Source organism: Vipera berus, assembly GCF_964194415.1.
Source record: "Vipera berus genome assembly, chromosome: 2".
Taxonomy (NCBI): domain Eukaryota; kingdom Metazoa; phylum Chordata; class Lepidosauria; order Squamata; family Viperidae; genus Vipera; species Vipera berus.
Genome location: NC_138203.1, coordinates 240,528,560 through 240,549,680, shown reverse-complemented (window position 1 = coordinate 240,549,680; position 21,121 = coordinate 240,528,560). Strand labels below are relative to the sequence as shown.

General features: G+C 36.8%; 1 protein-coding gene across 2 annotated transcripts in view; it reads right to left on the bottom strand.

The window, feature by feature from the left end:
- The window catches only part of NR2C2 (nuclear receptor subfamily 2 group C member 2), a 77,782-nt gene that overhangs the window by 8,598 nt on the left and 48,063 nt on the right, over positions 1–21,121 (bottom strand). For both annotated transcript variants that reach the window (XM_081318086.1, XM_081318087.1), the window contains 3 exons: positions 6,119–6,258; positions 2,995–3,132; positions 1,443–1,548 (listed from right to left, as the gene is read on the bottom strand). In XM_081318086.1, coding sequence (XP_081174212.1) covers positions 1,443–1,548; positions 2,995–3,132; positions 6,119–6,258 — 384 coding nt within the window. The remainder of the gene's footprint in view (positions 1–1,442; positions 1,549–2,994; positions 3,133–6,118; positions 6,259–21,121) is intronic.

Sequence of the window (21,121 nt, the reverse complement as noted above, 5' to 3'; positions counted from 1 at the left end):
CTGATTCTTGGAGACTGCCTGGAGAAGTCCCTGCAGTTTTGTTGGCAAGGTTTTTCCAAAACAGTTTCCCATTGCCTTCTTCCTGGAGCTAAGAGAAAGTGGCCCAAAGTCACCAAGCTGGCTCCAAGATTTTAGCCTGATGCCTAACCACTACACCAGGATTGTCCAGCATTAGGGTTAAAAAAAAAAAGGTCACCCTGAAATTTAATGTACATTCTGGTCACATCAGACTGCACCGCACGTCTGACCTAATGCATCATAGGGCCCCCTAAAGGTAAAGGTTCCCCCGCACATGCGTGCTAGTCGTTTCCGACTCTAGGGGCCGGTGCTCATCTCCGTTTAAAAGCTGAAGAGCCAGCATTTGTCCGAGGACGTCTCCGTGGTCATGTGGCCGGCATGGCTAGACGCCAAAGGCTCACGAACGCTGTTACCTTCCCACCGTAGTGGTCCCTATTTTTCTACTTGCATTTTTACGTGCTTTCGAACTGCTAGGTTGGCAGAAGCTGGGACGAGTAACAGGCGCTCACTCTGCTACGCGGCACTCTGGATTCGACCCACCAAACTGCCGACCTTCTGATCGACATGCTCAGCGTCCTAACCCAGTGAGCCACCGTGTCCCTTCCTAGGGACCCCTAGTTAACACTAAAAGGAAAAATATATTAAGTTGATTAATTATGAACAGAAAGTCCTCAACGTACAACCACAGTTGGGACCAGAATTTCCATCATAGGTTGTTGTGGTGGTAAGTTGAATTGGATCTGAATTCATGACAATTTTTATGATAGTTGTTAAGTAAATTACTGTGGTTAAATAAATCCAGCTTCCCCAATGGGTGTATTTCCTAGAAATTGACAAAAAAGGTGGTAAATTATGATCATAGGACCACAGCTGCAAACGGTTATAAATATAAGCCAGTTGCCAAATGCCTGAATAGTGATCATAGGATTGCAGGGCTGGTGCAACAGTTGTAAGTGTGAATACAGATTGTAAGATACTTTTTCTAAGGCTATTAAAACTGAACTGTCATTAAATGGATGGTCATAAACTGAGAACTATTTTTACCTTTTTTACTATGGAGGAAAGCAAGGCTCAAGTGGTAGCATCTGTAAATGTAACATCCTAAAGTTAAACGGAGGGACAGGTCCCAACTCAAATATATACTATATATACATACTTTGAAATTATTTCCAATGAATTCATCGGAACTCATTTCTGAGCAGTAAATAGTTTATTCAATAACTCATTTGACCTTTCATTGTTTTTGACTGAAAAAAAATATATTACTTATAGTTGTAGTTCAATCCTATGGAAATCTATTTCAAAAATTATCTAGGAACTGAAAACAAGGATCACATGAAAGCAAGTAAACAAAACCTTTAAAACTAAAGAAAGTAAACAAAGAATTTTAGAATTAAAGACACAACCATATAATATTACAATACCTGTAAGTATCTTCTGGATAAGTTTTTTGAATATAGTCTTGCAATTCCATTTGAGCTTTCTCCTGGAATTTCTCAATTTGGCTGGAACTTGTAAGACCAGGGTAATCTATTAAAAAATATATACATTATTTCATTGTTTATTTACTACTAAAATATAGTACTATTTTTTTAAAAAAAAACCTTTATTCCAAAATTTCCAAAGATAATGTATACCATCATCTACCAACAATTCAGTTTTGTTTTCTAGGTAGCTCCTATTTTTTTACACAGCTATGCAAAAAATATACAAATCAGAAATTACAACATTTGGTAACTAGCAGGACATCATTTCAATCCTTTAATCTTGCTGTCCATATATTATCATTCCTCAAAGAAAACAATTTTAGTGTAATTATCTATTACAGTATATAGTAGCTCAATTACAACTTATTAAGAAAATATTTGAATCTATTTAATAATGTACAGAAACATTTAAATGCTACTTTGTGGTTCTACAATACAAATCATGTATAACTTATCAAGAGAATCTATATTTTCAGCCATATTTACAAAGAACATTATGTTGTGTTTTTTTGAGAACTATCTGTTTTAATAATTAATTGTCATATTGACCAGTTAATTAGGGGCTAGGGAATCCTATTTATCTTTGGATTTCTCAATGCTTATTGGAAATTAGATCTTGAGTAGTAGATGTTTACTTTCCCCACCATTTGGGAGTGACTGTTGTATTAAAAAAAGATTACCGGTAAAACAAGGAAACTTTTAAGCCACTTAGGAGCAGTTATGGTTATGTTAACTATTCTTTAACAGGCAAAATATAAATAGCCTTGAAAGCAGTGTCTCCCCTTAAAACTCAGATAGGCTGAAATCAATAATGGGGCCAACTAATATAACTTCCAGGTGTTCTTTAGCACAGAAAAAGGTAAATGTAAGAATCTGAAAATTATATCCATGTCAAGTGCAGAAATCAGGAAACTCAGGCAGTTCAATTGTATATAAGGGTTTACTGCAAGCTTAAGCTTTCTACAAGAATCTGAACTACTAACGGTCATAGGAAATTGGCAGTAGATAAGGATCAATGGAATTCAAGGTGGGCTGGATTTAAGTCTCTTGTGGGTGCAAAGGTACTTGAGACTGATGATGCATTCGATCCTACCATTGGGCTCAGCCTGGTCAGCTACTACAATCTACTTTATTATGACATTCTGTTTGGGACTCAGTTGGAAAAGATTATTCAAAGGTCTTCCATATTTTGCTCTAACCACAGAAACTGCTTGCCAAATCATTTAAAGAGAAATAAAAGGAAACACTCAAGATATGACTCTTAAGAAAATATTTTGCTAATATATCAAATTTAAGTATCATATTTAAGCAGCAAGCCTCACTGAAATAAAGATTTAAAAGGTCAACATAAATATTTTAATCTCAAATTAAATGTATTAGAAAATGTGTTGACAATTTCTTTACACTGTTTTAGCTGGCGTCAGAGTATTAGAGCATCTAAACAGCATTAAAAACACACACTGAAATAAAATCATTATTAAATGCTTACCAGGGCTAAAGAGGACTATAGCTTTAAGATAAGCATATTCATATCCATCAATATCAAGTTTAGCCATACTATTACAAAACTCCTGGAGTTTCCAAATGTGTTCCATCACTTGTTTTATTCGATCTCCAGAAAGTTTATCTAGAAGTAAACATTATATGTTCTCTTAAAAGAAGGTTTGGGAAATCAACCAAAAATAAAGCCTTCTTCAGGATACAATCATTGAGATAGTAGTTTCACACATTACATTTCCTCCAGGGAATTTGAAAAAAAATGTTGCTTTTTCAAATGGAATTAGCAGCTTAACAACCTTTTTCTGTTCCATAGTTTGAATTACATATTCTTATAATTCTCAACTGAAGTGAACAAAGCAGAAGCGGAGACTTACCCTTTTGTTAAGAATGCAGACAATGAAGAAAAATCAAGCAGTAAACAATGGTAAAAAAGGAGCTGGTATAGAAATAAAACAGAAAGTAAACCAAAGAATGATCAAATAGGAGAAGTTGGAATTATCATGAGATATCTTTTAATCAGAGAAGAATTGAGCAGGCAGGAAAGAATTGACTCCTTTCATGGAAAACAGAGCTGCTGAAATAATTTCATTGCCCTTAGAGACAGAGGACATGTGCTACACTTTCAAACATCTGGATTTGATTAGGATGGGCACAACTGATCCTGTATATTTACTGGTCAAACCAACTTTTCAATTTCAGTGAACAAGGGACTGGAGAAGGCAAGAAATTGATGTCTAAAAACAACATTCAATAAATCTGCTATATTAATTCAAAGTAGGCCTTGAAGGGCAAGTTCATCAATATTTTAGTAAGGAATAAAGTTCAAACACTTGCCAAGGCACCCTTTTCTAAATGTTCTCTAAAAAGATATTAGTAATAGTGTTTCAGTCCAAATTAGCAAAGATTGTACAAGGAATTTGGAGCATTTTCTGTGCTGACCTGATGTGTGTGTGTGTGTGTGTGTAAATATAATGTAATATGTACTGTACAGATTAGCAGTGTGTGCTTGCGCTGAAAAGACAGGTGTCATTTTTGTGCAAGATGGTACCAAAATCATTGAAACGACTCAGTGGAAAGTTAGGCTTCTATTAGCTAAGATACAATGACTCAGAAAAGGCAGATCTGACAACAATACCAGTAAACTATCTGTCCTCGTGAACTGGCATGGGAATTATATTCAGACAACATTCACAGCACAGGAAAAGTGAGCAAGAATTAATCAGGAAGGCTTTAAATTTTCCTAACTTTGACTTTTCCTTCCATAGAACAGACTTATTCTTTTTGTTCGTGTGTGCTTCACTCCATTGCTGACTGAGAATTGTCCTTTCAATTCTTTTTAAAAATGATTTGAGAAGTAAAACTTAACTTCTATAAATTTAAGAGCTTTGACATTTCTCTATCAAAAGAGAGATGAATACTGAAATCCTATAGACTTATAAAAAGATAGGTCTCACTAAGAAGTGTTTTTTCTCTTGTTCTTCTGTTCTGTGATATTTGCATTTCCATATGTCCTATGGGGCCAATTAAGTCTTCAAATGTATTTTAACATATCATAGAACCTCTGAAAATCCTATCTATTTCCCCCCCAAAACTGGCTGATAGTAAAGTGGAGACTAATCAATAGTTCTATACTGCAAAGCAGAATAGAAACAGACACCTCTAGGAATATTGTTGGGAGGAATTCTTTGATTCTGTGGCACATCAATAAGGAAGAAAGAGACAGAAGTTGAACATAACACTTGTGGCAGTGGGCCTATCTGACATGTATGTAGCTTCTGGGATTGAAAAAGCTACTTTCTAAATTTATGCTTAAAATATTTTACCTCTGCCTTAATTGATAATTATTCAGCATGTCTTTTCTGCTACTGTATTTTAGAAACCCTTATTGTTTACAGATTAAGTATTCTGTAAATAGCAGGATGTAAAACATTAATTACTCTTAATTAAGAAGTAGTAGTAATAACACTAGTTTATCAGACTTTAATTTCCACTAAAGGCAAGAACTATTTTAATTGTTAAATCCTACTTTTGCCAATAAAAAGCTATCATTAAAATGAAATTAACTACACCACAATTAGATCAAACAGCTTCTATTTTCAATAAGGATAATAGTTCTACTATTTTTTGTTTCCGTACGCAAATCTGTTTGGAATACCCTCCAGCTTTGGATGATGGAAAATCTTAGAGCCCTACATTTAATCAAACGTAGGGCACCTACCTCTCCATGGCATCTGAATATCCTGCCTCTTTCCTTGACCAGAGGAACTACATCAGTAGTGTTGTTTTTGAGGGCCTGACTGGGGGGAAGGGAACCTGTCTATTATAATTAAGTTTGAAAGGATTTAACAAATTAAATCAAATTAACTGCTATTTTTATTCTTCTAAACCTAATACAACAAAGTACATTAGCCAGAAATAGACCCCACCATAATTTTCTACAAAAGAAAAAAAAAATAACGGTACACGGCAATTAAATAATAATATAGCATGACAGTTTTAGCATGCAGGGTTTTTATTAGTCATGACAAACATGTAATATCTTAATCCCAAATATGAGATTAGAATAAAATAATAGGGAATAATGGGCAGATTCTTTGTTTCTATTGCTGTGCAACTATTTTACCCCAGATCTTCTATTTCCAGTGAATACATTCTGAGGCAAGAGGAATCTCCCAAGAGCCAGATGGAGAAGATGGATGAGAACTTGGCTCTTCATCCTGGTTTTTGGTGTCTGTGTGAGGGAGAAATACCCTTCACTTCACGCCATCTGGTCTGTCACACTTGCCATGCTTTATTTTTTTTTACTGCTTTTATTGTAATTTCCTTGTGTGTTGTTAGATGCCCAGGGTCACTGGGAGGCATACAAGTTTAATAAAGTATTATTTTATTATATTCTAATGGAATATGATTGCCCTCTGCTAAGAATGGGACTAGTCCTTTGAAGGCAACTGATCTCAATACTCAAAGGAAGAAATGCAACATTAGGAATGGAATTAAAATTGGACACCACTATCACTCCATTAATACAGAAAAGAAGTATATATGAGTGATACATAACATCTACATACAGTTATAAATCCTTGAATTTATAACAATTAGAGCCTAATACATACCTTCCTGTATGCTGTTCTGCAAATGGTTGACAATGGCTGCTAAGATAGTTGACAAGCTCATCACCTGTGCACACTGGGCTAGGCCTAAAGTAAAGAGCTCATTCCAACAGGCACGCACAAGGCTTGTATTGCAGTCTTGCCTACAAATTGTAAAAACAAATGGTAAGACTCAGGATAATTTTTTGTATACAAAGAATATTGGAATATTATGAGAATTGGAACATGTTTTCTGATGTTTAGCACTGAAAAGATCACCAACGTGTGACACAGTTGAAAACAAAGGTACAAATCAGATTCAAATGTTATTTATAATGATGAACTTTTTTTAATTATAAAAACATCACCAAAAAAGCAAAGTATCAAAATTCAAAAGATAATTAAGAGATGACTACACAATATTGAAAACAATTAATAAATAACAACAAACTAAACCCCCAACTTTTAAAGACTAAATACACTGTAATACGAAACATCTGAAATATTTGTTAAACATATAAATGTCACTGGTTTACAAAATACACCTCATAAAACTATATTATCAAATGAAGAAGGATATTACCTAAAATACTACTGCATTACTCTAACAATAGAATATTCAATGTTCAGGGCTTCAGTTTTAAGTGGCAGCAAAATGTCCCCATAGATACAAAAGGACAAAGAGTAAGATCCTAATCTGCTTGCTCAATAAAGCTAACAGCTGATTTCTTTCTTCCTATTTCCTAGTCTGTTGTCAGTCTGAATGCATTGTAGGTCCCAAAGATTGCTAAACCAATCATGTGGTGTTTCTTATCAGCATTAGTTGGATCAATCCATAATATTTGCCAGGGACAGACAATCTCTTTTTTCTTCTTCCTGAAGAGCTGCAATCCCTGAGGGCAATCTATTGTGGGTTGCATGATGGGCAGGAAGGACCGAAACAGATGAGGGCAAAGGCAAAATTGAGCAGAAATATCTAGTTTCGCTATTTTATTTCTGGCCTATTTCTGATATTTTCTCAATAAATGAGATAACACACTAGGGGAAAATAAAAAAAACAAGTCCACAGATATGAACCAGTTTCAACGGTTGTCTCAAATTAGATCCTAGACTGTGGAGTCGTTTCTGCTCTCTGACCTTGGTTGTTTGGTTGCAGATGTAACATCTTTACTGCTAGAAGGGAGTGGGGTTTGCTCTCAGCTTATATACTGTAGCTTGCCCTGTCAGTGTAGGTGGGGATGTTGTTTTCTCCTTGGTAGTTTCTTGATTAGGTTGTTGTTTACTGCTTGGTTGTTTGTCTGAGTTGGAAGTTCCTATAGTCTCTTTTGAATGATGTGTAAATGCTGTTTATCTCTATGGGCCTGTTGATAGCAGACTTGTCTGAATACCAATCTTCCTAGGAAACAATAAAAAAAAGCTAAACAGGAAACAGGAAAACCAGAACACCTCCTCTCTAGCAATCAAGATTCAGATAAGGAATTAACAGTGCAAATAACACCAAACTATCAAGCAGTAAACAACAGTCTAACCAAGGAACTACCAAGAAGAAAACAATATCCCTACTACCATTGACAATGGCATATATAAACAGAGTGCAAATCCCATTCCCTTTTAGCACCGAACATATTAGTCAGGTAGCAAGCTCAGAGAGCACCAAGGACTCAGCAATCATATCTGAGCTACATCTAATCTCTTCTATTAGATCATGGACTGCCTACCTTTGATCTATTCAAAATACAATGCACAGTACCAAAACTATTGTGTAACTTCTTAATAGACAGGCTTTATTACAACCATGGACCAAAGAAGAATCAAGAAAAGAAAAAAGAAGACATTACCTAAGTCGTAGCAATTATATGAATTTCTTAATGTACAACCATTTATTTAATGGTGATTTGAAGTTATGACGGTACAGGAAAAAACCTTTCGACTTGTCCTTAAAAGTTATACTCGTTGCACCATCCCCAGGGTCAGGTGATTGCATTTTGCTACCTTCCCAGGTTTGGGGAGCTGGATTCCAACAAGCAAAGTCAACAGGGAAAGCTGGATTTGTTTAACGATCTGCATGTTTCACTTAATGACCACAGAATTCACTTATTGCTTTACAGCAAAAATGGTCAAAAATCCAGTTATATGGTGATTTGCTTAACAACCATATCAGTGACCAAAATCCAAGTCCCAAATGTTATTGCAAGTCAAGGACTTCCTGTACAGTCAGCACTCATAACAAGAAAGAGTTTACATATAACAAAATTTAGCAATGTCTCTAGTCCCAGAATTGTTCTTATTGTCTAATAAACAATATAAGTGAAGTAAGAAGGCCCTGGGAATTTAGAGAGGAAGAGGCAGATCAACTGCAGACAAGTATCTCTGAATAATTGGTAGTATACACAGCTGGTGATTTTTATTGCACCTCTGTTCAACACAGGAGATTTTCCTGAATTAGCCTTCTAAAGTTGCTATGGGGACCGGTGGACATATGGTAAAATAGTACTTTTCAATTCTGGACACCCCATCCTCAAGTCTAGGGAAGAATTAGAATTAGAAGGTCACGCTTGTCACTGGTTTACATACCAACAAATGAAGGAAAGATTTAAACTAGACACAAAAGGCCACGGTTTTGAGTTTGCTAAAAATGAATTGGAAATCCTACTATGTGGTAGAGATGATCATATAATTGTCAAGGTCTATCAAACATTATTAAAATTGAATTTGGAAAATGAACATGTAAAACACTGTATGATCCAGTGGGCACGGAATTATGAGTATAATGTGATGTTTGAACAATGGGAGAATATGTGGATAAAACGCTTAAAATTCACATTAAATTATAACCTAAAAGAAATTTTTTACAAAATGATGTATCACTGGTATTTAACACCAGATAAGTTAATTGGGTTCTAGTTTTAAATTTCGGGGACTTGAATTAATTAATTGTTTTAACTGATTTTAATTTTTGCATGTTATCCTTTTAATTTTCCCTGTAAACCGCCCTGAGTCCTATGGGAATAGGGCGGTATATAAATTTAATAAAATAAAATAAATAAATAAAATATCTAAAATGTATAAAGGTATTTCAAATGAATGTTGGAAATGTAAATGTAAAGAAGGGACTTTTTATCATTTATGGTGGACATGTGATAAGGCAAAGAAATATTGGGAGTAGGATTCATATGTTAATTGAGAAAATTCTTAAAGTGAACATAAAGATTAAACCAGAAACTTTCCTTCTGGGCCTAATGAAAAGAGAACTGGGGAAAAAAAACAGAACTCTGATTTTATATATGGTGATGGGCAGTAAGACTGCTCTATGCACAAAAGTGGAAGGATGCCTCGATTTCCACCATGGACGAATGGTTACAAAAACTGAAGGGATTAGCAGAAATGGCCAAATTGACTGTGCTGATAAAAGAAAAGAACATGAGTACTTTTGTTTCTACATGGAAGCAGCTTCTGGACTTGGGCTTGAGGTGGAAAAAAATGATATCATGATTTGGGGTTTTACCGATTAAACTGATTTGCCGATACAGAAATGGCTACTGCATACTACTATAGAAATGTAAAAAGTTGATTTGATTTTAATGTCTGATTTTACTGCAACAGAGAGTCTGAAGTCAATGCCTTTTGTTTCTTCCCCTCCCTTTCTTCATACCTTTTGCTTTCCCTTTTTCTGCTGTTGTCCCGAAATATTTGCTTTTGTATTTTCACATTTTGTTACAAATGAATAAAATTAAATTAAAAAAATAAAAATAAAGCTGCTATGGGGAGAATTGTAAAGATAAAACCCAACAGAACTGTTATTTTTTAAACAATAAATAACTGATAATTGTAAAACTATCTGAATTTGTACCAGCCAATTTATAACTAAATTGCTACTAAGAGATGTTTTCAGAGCAAGATGTAGGTGTATAAAATTAACTAACTAACTAACTAACTAACTAACTACTTTCAATCTAATTTTGGGCCAGAGATTTTGTTCAGTGATGTATAATAACATTTTCTCTGTGAAGTTTTCTTAATTCTAATCCAGAACAAAATTTGTTATTTTGTTCAGATTAAGACAGTTTCAAACAAAACATCTCCAATATTAAAATGCAAAACATGAGGTTTATCTGCTGGTTATTTAGAATAAAATTTGATATTTTGTTCTGACTAAGCAACCAGATTGGCATTTCAACATGGGGGTATACATGGGGGTATATCCTGGATATTTTCCCTTCCTATTAAAAATATTTTTATAACTGTGTGCATTTATGAGTAAGTGAAGCAGTAGCCACATTCTAAGGGATGAGCCTCCCCAAATATTAAACTAATAACTTCTGATTTGAATTAACTGCCTGCCTGCAAATTAAGGTATAGTACTCTTTATAAAATGGTCCTAATCTGCATATAGTAACCAATATGTCACTATATTGTCATATATAAATCATTCTCATCAGTGCTTTTTTTCTAAAAAAAAAAAGGTTCCAGAACTCTCATCTTGGCGGGCGCAGGAGTGGGTGGGGTGGGGTGGCGCTCCTGCAGTCACGGGTGCGAGGGGTGTTGGTGGCAGGCTCTCCCCGGGGCCAGAGCTGGCATGGCTGGTGCTGTGGGAGCAGCAGGGCCCGCTCTATATGGCGGGGCTGCGCGGGGCGAGCAGTGGAGGGGGTGTGGACCAGGCAATGCAGGGTGGCCACTTATGCACACAGGGCAAGGCAACGGTGGCGCAGGTCCAGCAGCAGGTAGGCCACCAGCCTGGCTGACACGGGTGAGCACAAGGATGAAGTGCACATGGACTCCGCAGAACCCACCTCCCACTCCTTGTCCTCTCTTACTTACCTAGTTGAGATGGTGTAGTTGGGCAGCAGGGAGGGATGCAAAGTTCCTGCCTACTTGCTTTCGCTGCAGACAACTAGCCGGTGCAACGTTTGCTAGCCAGGTTTTTTGGTGCACTCAGCAGCAATTCCTATTGGCTTTCGAAAGCCAATAGAGGGAGTAGCATAGCTTGTGCAAAAGCTTTTTTTTGTGCAAAAAAAGGTGCCGGAATGCCATTCTGAGCGTTCTATGAGAAAAAAAGCCCTGCTTTTATGTTTTAATCTTATGATTTTAAATATATATTTTTTCTATTGTAAATTGCCCCAATATGTATTTCCCATATTCAAAAAAAGGAAAAAAATAGATCCAGGAAACTACAGACCTATCAGCCTGACCTCAATACCTGGGAAGATTCTGGAAAAAATCAAACAACAAATCAGCAAATACCTTGATGCAAACAAAGTTAACACTAAAAGCCAACATGGGTTTGTCAAAAACAGATCATGCCAGACAAATCTTATTGCATTCTTTGACCAAGTGACAAAACTAGTGGACCAGAGGAATGCTGTAGATATAATTTACTTGGACTTCAGTAAGGCATTTGATAAAGTAGATCACAACCTACTACTTGATGTTGTTGTTAGTTGCGAGGTCGTGTCCGACCCATCGCGACCCTATGGACAATGTTCCTCCAGGCCTTCCTGTCCTCTACTATCTTCTGGAGTCCATTTAAGCTCACGCCTACTGCTTCAGTGACTCCATCCAGCCACCTCATTCTCTGTCGTCCCCTTCTTCTAGTGCCCTCAATCTTTCCCAGCATTAGGCTCAATCTTTCCCAGCATTAGGCACTACTTGATAAGATAGAAAAATGTGGGTTAGATAGCATCACCACCAGATGGATTCGTAGCTGGCTGACAGGCCGTATTCAGCATGTGGTCCTCAATGGAACTGCATCTACATGGAAGGAAGTATGTAGTGGGGTGCCCCAGGGCTCTGTTCTGGGCCCAGTGCTCTTCAACATCTTCATCAATGATTTGGATGAGGGGATAGATGGGGAACTCATCAAATTTGCAGATGACACCAAGCTGGCAGGAATAGCCAATACTCCAGAAGATAGGCTTAAGATACAGGAGGATCTGGACAGACACGAACACTGGGCACTATCTAACAAAATGAAATTCAATGGTGAAAAAAGTAAGGTTCTACATTTAGGCAGGAAAAATCAAATGCACAGCTATAGTATAGGTGGTACCTTGCTCAATAGTACAGGTGAAACTCGAAAAATTAGAATATCGTGCAAAAGTTCATTTATTTCAGTAATGCCACTTAAAAGGGGAAACTAATATATGAGATAGACTCATTACATGCAAAGCAAGATAGTTCAAGCCGTGATTTGTCATAATTGTGATGATTATGGCGTACAGCTCATGAAAACCCCAAATCCACAGTCTTAGAAAATTAGATTACATGCAATCAATAAAACAAGGAGTGTACATAGAACAATATCGGACCTCTGAAAAGTATAAGCATGCATATGTACTCAGTACTTGGTTTGGGCCCCTTTTGCAGCAATTACTGCCTCAATGTGGCGTGGCATGGAAGCTATCAGCCTGTGGCACTGCTGAGGTGTTATGGAAGACCAGGATGCTTCAATAGTGGCCTTCAGCTCTTCTGCATTGTTTGGTCTCATGTCTCTCATCTTTCTCTTGGCAATGCCCCATAGATTCTCTATGGGGTTCAGGTCAGGCGAGTTTGCTGGCCAATCAAGCACAGTAATCCCACGGTCATTGAACCAGGTTTTGGTGCTTTTGGCAGTGTGGGCAGGTGCCAGGTCCTGTTGGAAAATGAAGTCAGCATCCCCATAAAGCTTGTCTGTGGAAGGAAGCACAAAGTGCTCCAAAATCTCCTGGTAGACGGCTGCGTTGACCCTGGACTTAATGAAGAACAGTGGACCAACACCAGCAGATGACATGGCTCCCCAAATCAACACAGACTGTGGAAACTTCACACTGGACTTCAAGCATCTTGCAGTGTGTGCCTCTCCATTCTTCTTCCAGTCTCTGGGTCCTTGGTTTCCAAATGAGATGCAAAAGTTGCTCTCATCAGAAAAGAGGACTTTGGACCACTGAGCAACAGACCAGGTCTGTTTTTCTTTAGCCCAGGTAAGACGCTTCTGACGTTGTTTGTTGTTCAGGAGAGGCTTGACAAGAGGAATACGACATTTGAAGCCCATGTCCAGGATCTGTCTGTGTGTGGTGCCTCTTGAAGCACTGACTCCAGCCTCAGTCCACTCCTTGTGAAAGTCCCCAATACTTTTGAATGGCCTTTCCCTGACAATCCTCTCCAGGCTGTGGTCATCCCTGCTCCTTGTGCACCTTTTTCTTCCACACTTTCCCCTTCCACATAACTTTCTATTAATGTGCTTTGATACAGCACTTTGGGAACATCCAACTTCTTTTGCAATTACCTTTTGAGGCTTTCCCTCCTTATGGAGGGTGTCAATGATGGTTTTCTGCACAACTGTCAGGTCAGCAGTCTTCCCCATGATTGTGATTCCTACTGAACCAGACTGAGAGACCATTTAAAGGCTCAGGAACCCTTTCAGGTGTTATGGCTTAATTAGCTGATTAGAGTGGGACACTTTGAGCCTAGAATATTGCACCTTTTCACAATATTCTAATTTTCTGAGATTGTGGATTTGGAATTTTCATGAGCTGTAAGCCATAATCATCACAATTATGACAAATCACTGCTTGAACTATCTTGCTTTGCATTTAATGAGTCTATCTCATATATTAGTTTCCCTTTTTAAGTTGCATTACTGAAATAAATGAACTTTTGCACGATATTCTAATTTTTCGAGTTTCACCTGTAGTAACTGTGAAAGATCTCGGAGCCCTAGTGGACAATCTCTTAAATATGAGCCAGCAGTGTGCTGCAGCTGCCAAAAAAGCCAACACAGTGCTAGGCTGCATTAACAGAGGGATAGAATCAAGATCACGTGAAGTACGAATACCACTTTACAATGCCTTGGTAAGGCCACACCTGGAATACTGCATCCAGTTTTGGTCACCACGATGTAAAAAAGATGTCGAGACTCTAGAAAGAGTACAGAGAAGAGCAACAAAGATGATTGGGGGACTGGAAGCTAAAACATATAGGGAACGGTTGCTGGAATTGGGTATGTGTAGTTTAATGAAGAGAAGGGTGAGGGGTGACATGATAGCAGTGTTCCAATATCTCAGGGGCTGCCACAAAGAAGAGGGAGTCAAGCTATTCTCCAAAGCACCTGAAAGCAGGACAAGAAGCAATGGATGGAAACTAGTCAAGGAGAGAAGCAACCTAGAACTAAGGAGAAACTTCCTGACAGTTAGAAAAATTAACCAGTGGAACAACCTGCCTCCAGAAGTGGTGAATGCTCCAACACTGGAAGTTTTTAAGAAGAGACTGGCCAGCCATAGAATAGAATAGAATAGAATAGAATAGAATAGAATAGAATAGAGTAGAGTAGAGTAGAGTAGAGTAGAGTAGAGTAGAGTAGAGTAGAATAGAATAGGAGCTGGAAGGGACCTTGGACGTCTTCTAGTCCAGCCTCCTGCTCAAGCAGGAGAACCTATAGCATCTCAGACAAGGACTGTCTAGCCTCTCCCTAAAAATCTCCAGTGATGGAGCGCCCACGATTTCTGGAGGCAAGCTGTTCCACTGGTTAATTGGCCTCACTGTTAGGAAGTTCCAACAATTAATCAGTGGAACAACCTGCCTCCAGAAGTGGTGAATGCTCTAACACTGGAAGTTTTTAAGAAGAGACTGGACAGCCATTTGTCTGAAATGGTATAGGGTTTCCTGCCTGAGCAGGGGGTTGGACTAGATGACCTCCAAGGTCCCTTCCAACTACTACTACTACTTCTTCTTCTTCTTCTTCTTCTTCTTCTTCTTCTTCTTCTTCTTCTTCTTCTTATTATTATTATTATTATTATTATTATTATTATTATTATTATTATTAAACCTCGCCATGTGGATTGCATACAAATATTATATAATTGGTAAATAAAGGTAGAATATATGTTAAATATACATCAAATGATAATATGCTTCCCTACAAAGTCAATTCTTGCTCAATGACAGACCAAGGAGTTAACTCGCAAAGGCAAGAGGAAAATCTAGAAGAGATCTGTGCAACTTGTAGAAGGGAAAGGCCCACACTGATAAATTAAAAATCTTTGTGGTCTGCAAAGGAATGCTGGTGGGCTAATCAATGATTTGGTGACTAGAGGAGCATCTACAGTGTTGGAGCTTGTGGTCATGGTAAGCCATGGAGGCACTAGGCAACAATGACTTTCAGGGCAGTGGTGGTGATTTTATTACTTTTTTAAAAAAAAAGTCTGTGCTCTGTCCAAGGGTGCTTGGTAGGCTGCATGTACAAACCTGGTCTAGAATTTATTTTGGAGCATTCAACTATCAAGAGCAGGCATGTCAAACTCATTTTGTTTGAGGCAACTTCTTATAAAAGAATTGCCGTTAATTTGTTTTAATAAAATAATTTAAATCAATTTTTCACTTGATTTCAAATTAAATGAATTATATTGGTTGACAATGAGATTTTTTTTAGTACAATTGCCAAATGCAAAAAACTGGTTTTAGGTATATGTTACTGGAAGGAAAAAGCAATCCCTGCTGCATTACTGATCCCAGAGAAGCATTTGCATGTATGCAGGTATCCTTAGGGTGCCATAGTTATGGATGAGAAATATTGGTTGCAAAGTTGGCATTTCTGGATGTAATACAGATATTTTGGACTTATTTTTGTTTCTTTGCATGTTTGATATTTTTAAAAAGGCATATGCTACTGACTACACTTATGCATATATGTAACATCTTTTGCTAGGATACATGATCACTGCTTGTCCAAAATTTTAATATACAGATAATATCACCAGAAATTATTTTAGCCTTTTTAATAAATGTTGTTATTGATGTTTAGCTCACCATGGAAAAGATCATATATTGTTATGTATATACAGTGATTTTTTTGTAAAAGAAAAAGGTGCCGGAACTCACACATGTCATACAACCCGCCTTGCCTACCCTACAAGGTTCCATCCAAAAAAGGTGCCGGAACTCCGTTCTGAGCGTTCTATGAGAAAAAAAGCCCTGTGTATATACTAGGTTAATTATTTAAAGACTGAAGTGCAACACAACTAGATTTTAAATAATCTATTTTTCAAAACACACAACAGTCCAAACAGTAAAAGTAAAGTCCAAATAAAGAATATTTTATTCTTAAGACTTTTTTAGATTCAAAATATTTTTCAAGTGTACAAAAGATACTATTTTTTTCTAGAATCAGCTAAATTAAACATATTACATTGAGAAAAATGTTTCTCATTTCTTTCCTGTTACCTTTGATTTCATTGCAGAGATGTTAACATAAGAAATAGATTATTTTGTTATCTAATTTTACCTTCCAAAAGACAGAAGCAGATGAAAAATGTGAGGTTCTTTCCTGTTGGCTTTTTGAATTAGCTGTTTTAGATTCTAAAAGTTTAGTTCCTAAAGAAGTAATCCTGTAAATAATTTTAATGTACTCCTCTAGTGCAGGCTCTTTTATGACTCAAGGACTTCAACTCCCAGAATTCCTGAGCCAGCATGGCTCAGCTTGGAAACCTCTCCCTTTCCCCTCAGCATGGCTGGCTCAGGATTTCTGGGAGTTGAAGTCCATGAGTCATAAAAAAGAGCCAAGATTGCTAGCCCTGCAATAGGCTTAGGAAAGCCAATAAGGGAACTGGGTTTTTTTTCCTGCAAAAAAGGTGCCGGAACACCATTCTGAGCGTTTTATGAGAAAAAAAGCCCTGATTCTCATACATAAAAACATTCAAGTACACAAATACATATTATACCTCTCCTTCCAGAAAGAATAGAAAAATAGAAAAAACATATTGTCTGCATACAAAAGTACAGACTACCATACCTTTTTTCTGAAGTAATAAACATAGCACATTCTTTCTCACATTCACACATTCCTGAATGTTGAAGAGCAAATGTTTGTCTATGTACTGTTCACCTAGCTACAGTTCTCAAAATTTTGCTGACTGTCAAGCACCTTTCTAAGAACATCTATGACGCTAATCCTCCCTATTCTTTTTGCTTCCCCTCTTGCTAGCTTTCCCTTTGCATAGCATCTTCCCAATATTGGGTACAGATGCATTTTTCACAAACGCATTATATTTTGCTGAATTTATATTAGTTTCAATTCCACTTTTTAACAAATTATTATAATTCATGTATGTATGTGTGTATGTGTATGTGTATAACAGAATAACAGAGTTGGAGGGGAGCTTGGAAGTCTTCTAGCCTAATGTAATTATTTTTAATTACATTCATTCTACTGAAGGCTCCTTGTGTAGTCCTGTTCACTTACTTATAAACCAATTTAATTTCCTCAAAATTATTCTGCATTTTCTGTTTTTCATCTTAATAGTTTCTTGCTCTCTATTGACTAGCATCTTGACAACAGTCTTTTTCTGTTTATACACATTGTACAATATCCTTCTGGTATCCCCTTCCCTTCTCCTCTTGTTTAAACAATCAGTCTCTTACAGCATGTTCTAGCCACCCACCACCTCTCTTACCTTTTAACATATTAATCCTTTTCTATACTTGCTGTTAGCATAACTTTACTCATTTCTATGGAACTCAGTAATGCAATCCTTTTCAATATCTTATGCCCATCTTCCATTGTTTCTAATGGGAGGTTAAACTATCTTTTGGACTTCCTGTTCCTGTTTTCCAGTGAGCAGTTTGAAGATTCGGAATGCCGAACTCTTCGGCTGGAATTTCTTTTTGTTGGGGACCCTAAGGGGCCAGAACCCACCCTGAAGGGGTGGAATGAAGGAAGGAAATCCCAGGGACTTAGGCGAGACGGCGGTCTCTCCGAATGGTCCAGGAGAAGCCTCCCAGAAACCAACAGAAGAAAGGGCTGACTGCATGTTCAGCCATAGTTGGAAACAACAGAAGTCATAAGCTTTTAAATTAAGCAGATTTAAAACAGCATGCTTGAAACTGGGTAAGAATATTGATTTTCTCTATCCTACTTATTTTCCTGAATAAGAAAGTCCCCAAAATAAGAGATCTCCGAAGAAGGAAAGGGGGAGGGGGATTCTGTTCCCCCCTTTTGGTTATCAGAAGCAGCAAAACTTACCCTTTAGAGAGAGAAAAAAAGACTAGAAAGACCTGAAAAATGAGCAAACCCTGACACCTGCTGGTGGGCAAGGATTTTTTTTCTCTGACCCTCAAAGTTTTTAGAAAATGCAGCTGTGAAAACAAAGTGAGAGTAACAAAGCTGAAGCAATGAATACTTCACAAAAGGAAACATATGATAAGCAGCAACAATTTCAAAGGACAATGACTTTAAACTACAAAGAAATCCAGAATAACCTTGAGAGCATGAATCAACTTATTTCCAACTTAATTTCACTCCAAGAAACTTCCCAGGAAAATACAGTAGAGGTGACTGAACAAAATTCTGAGGATAGAGACTTAAAGATGGAACCGTATAAAATGAACACTTCACAAAAGGAAACATATGATAAGCGGCAACAATTTCAAAGGACAATGACTTTAAACTACAAGGAAATGCAGAATAACCTTGAGAGCATGAATCAACTTATTTTCAACTTAATTTCACTCAATTTCCCAGGAAAATACAGTAGAGATGACTGAACATAATTCTGAGCATAGAGACTTGAAGATGGAACCATATAAAATAAAAAATCATGATTTAATCCATATGGGAAATATTTTAATACGTCTAAGCAACTTTGAAGACAAGGAAAAGAATGAGAAAAAATTCTTTACAGGGAAACAAATGATGTAGCAAAACATACTGATTAAGAAAGGCAACGGCCAGAGAAAAAAGACTAAAATGGAAATCCAGAAAATAGATGATGGAACTTATCAGAGAGAATACTTAAAAAAGAAACATTTGTTTGAATATGGCTAAAGAAATGGAAAAACTTTGAAATATATTACTCTTAGAGGGATGAATTTTTTTCTTTTTTTTCTTAACTAATATGTTTTTTCCCTTTCTGTTAGAAAAAAAAGTTGAAATGATTTAAACAAAAGCAAATGGAGGGATAGGGGAGGGGTAGGGGGGTTTGTTAAAGATAAAATGTATGATAAAACTTTTTAATAAAAAAAAAAAAGCAAATGTTTTAGTTATTTAAATGTGATAAGAAAAGCATAAAAATGTGTTTTGAATGAGAGTTAAAGGATTAGATGATTAAAACTATTGAATGGAATGCTTAAAGTTTAAATAGATTAAATACATTTTTAGCTATGGTCAAAAAGAATAAGAAATTGAGGGAATAAATATATATTAAATTAGGAGGGATACATATTTTAAGTTGTATGTTATTTTTTGTATCTCAGTGCTCTTGTCTCTTGTTTCCCTTTTCTTTCTTCTTTTTCTTCTTCTTTTCTGTCTTTCTCCTCTTTTCTTTTCTCTTTCTACTTTTTTACTTATTGATTAAGAAATATAAAAGCATGAGAGGGCTTATATGGAAAAAATAGAATTAAATCCACCAATGTAAATATAATTAACTGTTGAAAAAATTGTCACTAGTAAGAATATTTAGAATTTGGGGGGAGAAATAAGCTGAAATAAACACGGTAACAGGATTTACGATAAGGCAACTAAAATGACAAATAGGATTATTGAAACTATATACTTAATTGTTAATTAAAATAATGAGAATTGTCTTAATCTAATGTTTTGCAAAGAAAGATACTTTGGGGAAAGGGGAAATCAAATGAAATTAACATATGGAATATATATCATAGAAATTAATTGTTAAGGATTGTCTTATAAATGTTACCCAGACAACATACTGTTTACAAATTACTGAATGATTTATGTTATGTTAAAAAATTCTAATAAAATATATATACAAAAAAAATAAATAAACTATCTTTTAATATTTTTTCTTTCATACAGGACATTTTCCCCTATAGCTGTCTTATAGTGATTAATATATTTCACTTCTTTCCTTTTCTTCTGTCTACTTTTCCAAACTCCACTCTGACAGTATCAAAAATTGTTCTGTGTCACATCAGCCTCTCATTACCCATGGGTCTTTCTGTAATTCTCCCAGTCATTCATCATAAACAATCAAATAAATCATAATTTAATAGTCATATGCTTAAACCTGTAATGGCAGAAAGTGAAGAGGAACTAAAAAGCCTCTTGTTGCGAGTGAAGAAGGAGAGTGCAAAATGTGGGTTGAAACTAAACATTAAGAAAACCAAGATCATGGCATCCGGCCCTCTCAATTCCTGGCAAATAGATGGGGAAGAAATGGAGGTAGTGACAGATTTTATTTTCCTGGGCTCCAAGATCACTGCAGATGGGGACTGTAGCCAAGAAATTAAAAGACGCTTGCTCCTGGGGAGGAAAGCCATGGCAAATCTAGACAGCACACTAAAAAGCAGAGACATCACCCTGTCAACAAAAGTGCGTATAGTCAAGGCTATGGTCTTCCCAGTTGCAATGTATGGCAGTGAAAGCTGGACCATAAGAAAGGCTGAGCGCCAAAGAATTGAAGCCTTTGAACTATGGTGCTGGAGAAGACTCCTGCGAGTCCCTTGGACTGCAAGGCGATCAAACCGGTCAGTCCTAGAGGAGATCAACCCTGACTGCTCTTTAGAAGGCCAGATCCTGAAGCTAAAACTCAAATACTTTGGCCATCTAATGAGAAGGAAGGACTCACTGGAGAAGAGCCTAATGCTGGGAAAGATTGAGGGCAATAGAAGAAGGGGACGACAGAGAATGAGGTGGCTGGATGGAGTCACTGAAGCAGTAGGCGTGAGCTTAAATGGACTCCAGAAGATGGTAGAGGACAGGAAGGCCTGGAGGAACATTGTCCATAGGGTCGCGATGGGTCGGACACGACTTCGCAACTAACAACAACAAATGCTTAAACCTGTACTCAAAACAAACTTTTTTTTTCTAAATTGATATTTATCAATCATTATTCCCATTCATTATAGGGTTTCTAAATGATCCACTCACTTTTTCTATACTTTTTTCGTCTGAATCCTATCCATCCATTCATATCACTTATCAGAATAATTTCCCCCCGTTTCACATTAGTTCACATCACAGATTATTCTTCCTGAACTAATCCCTAGTTCTTCCATTATCATCATTCAGTGAAGTGTAGCAGGCCACTAACACCA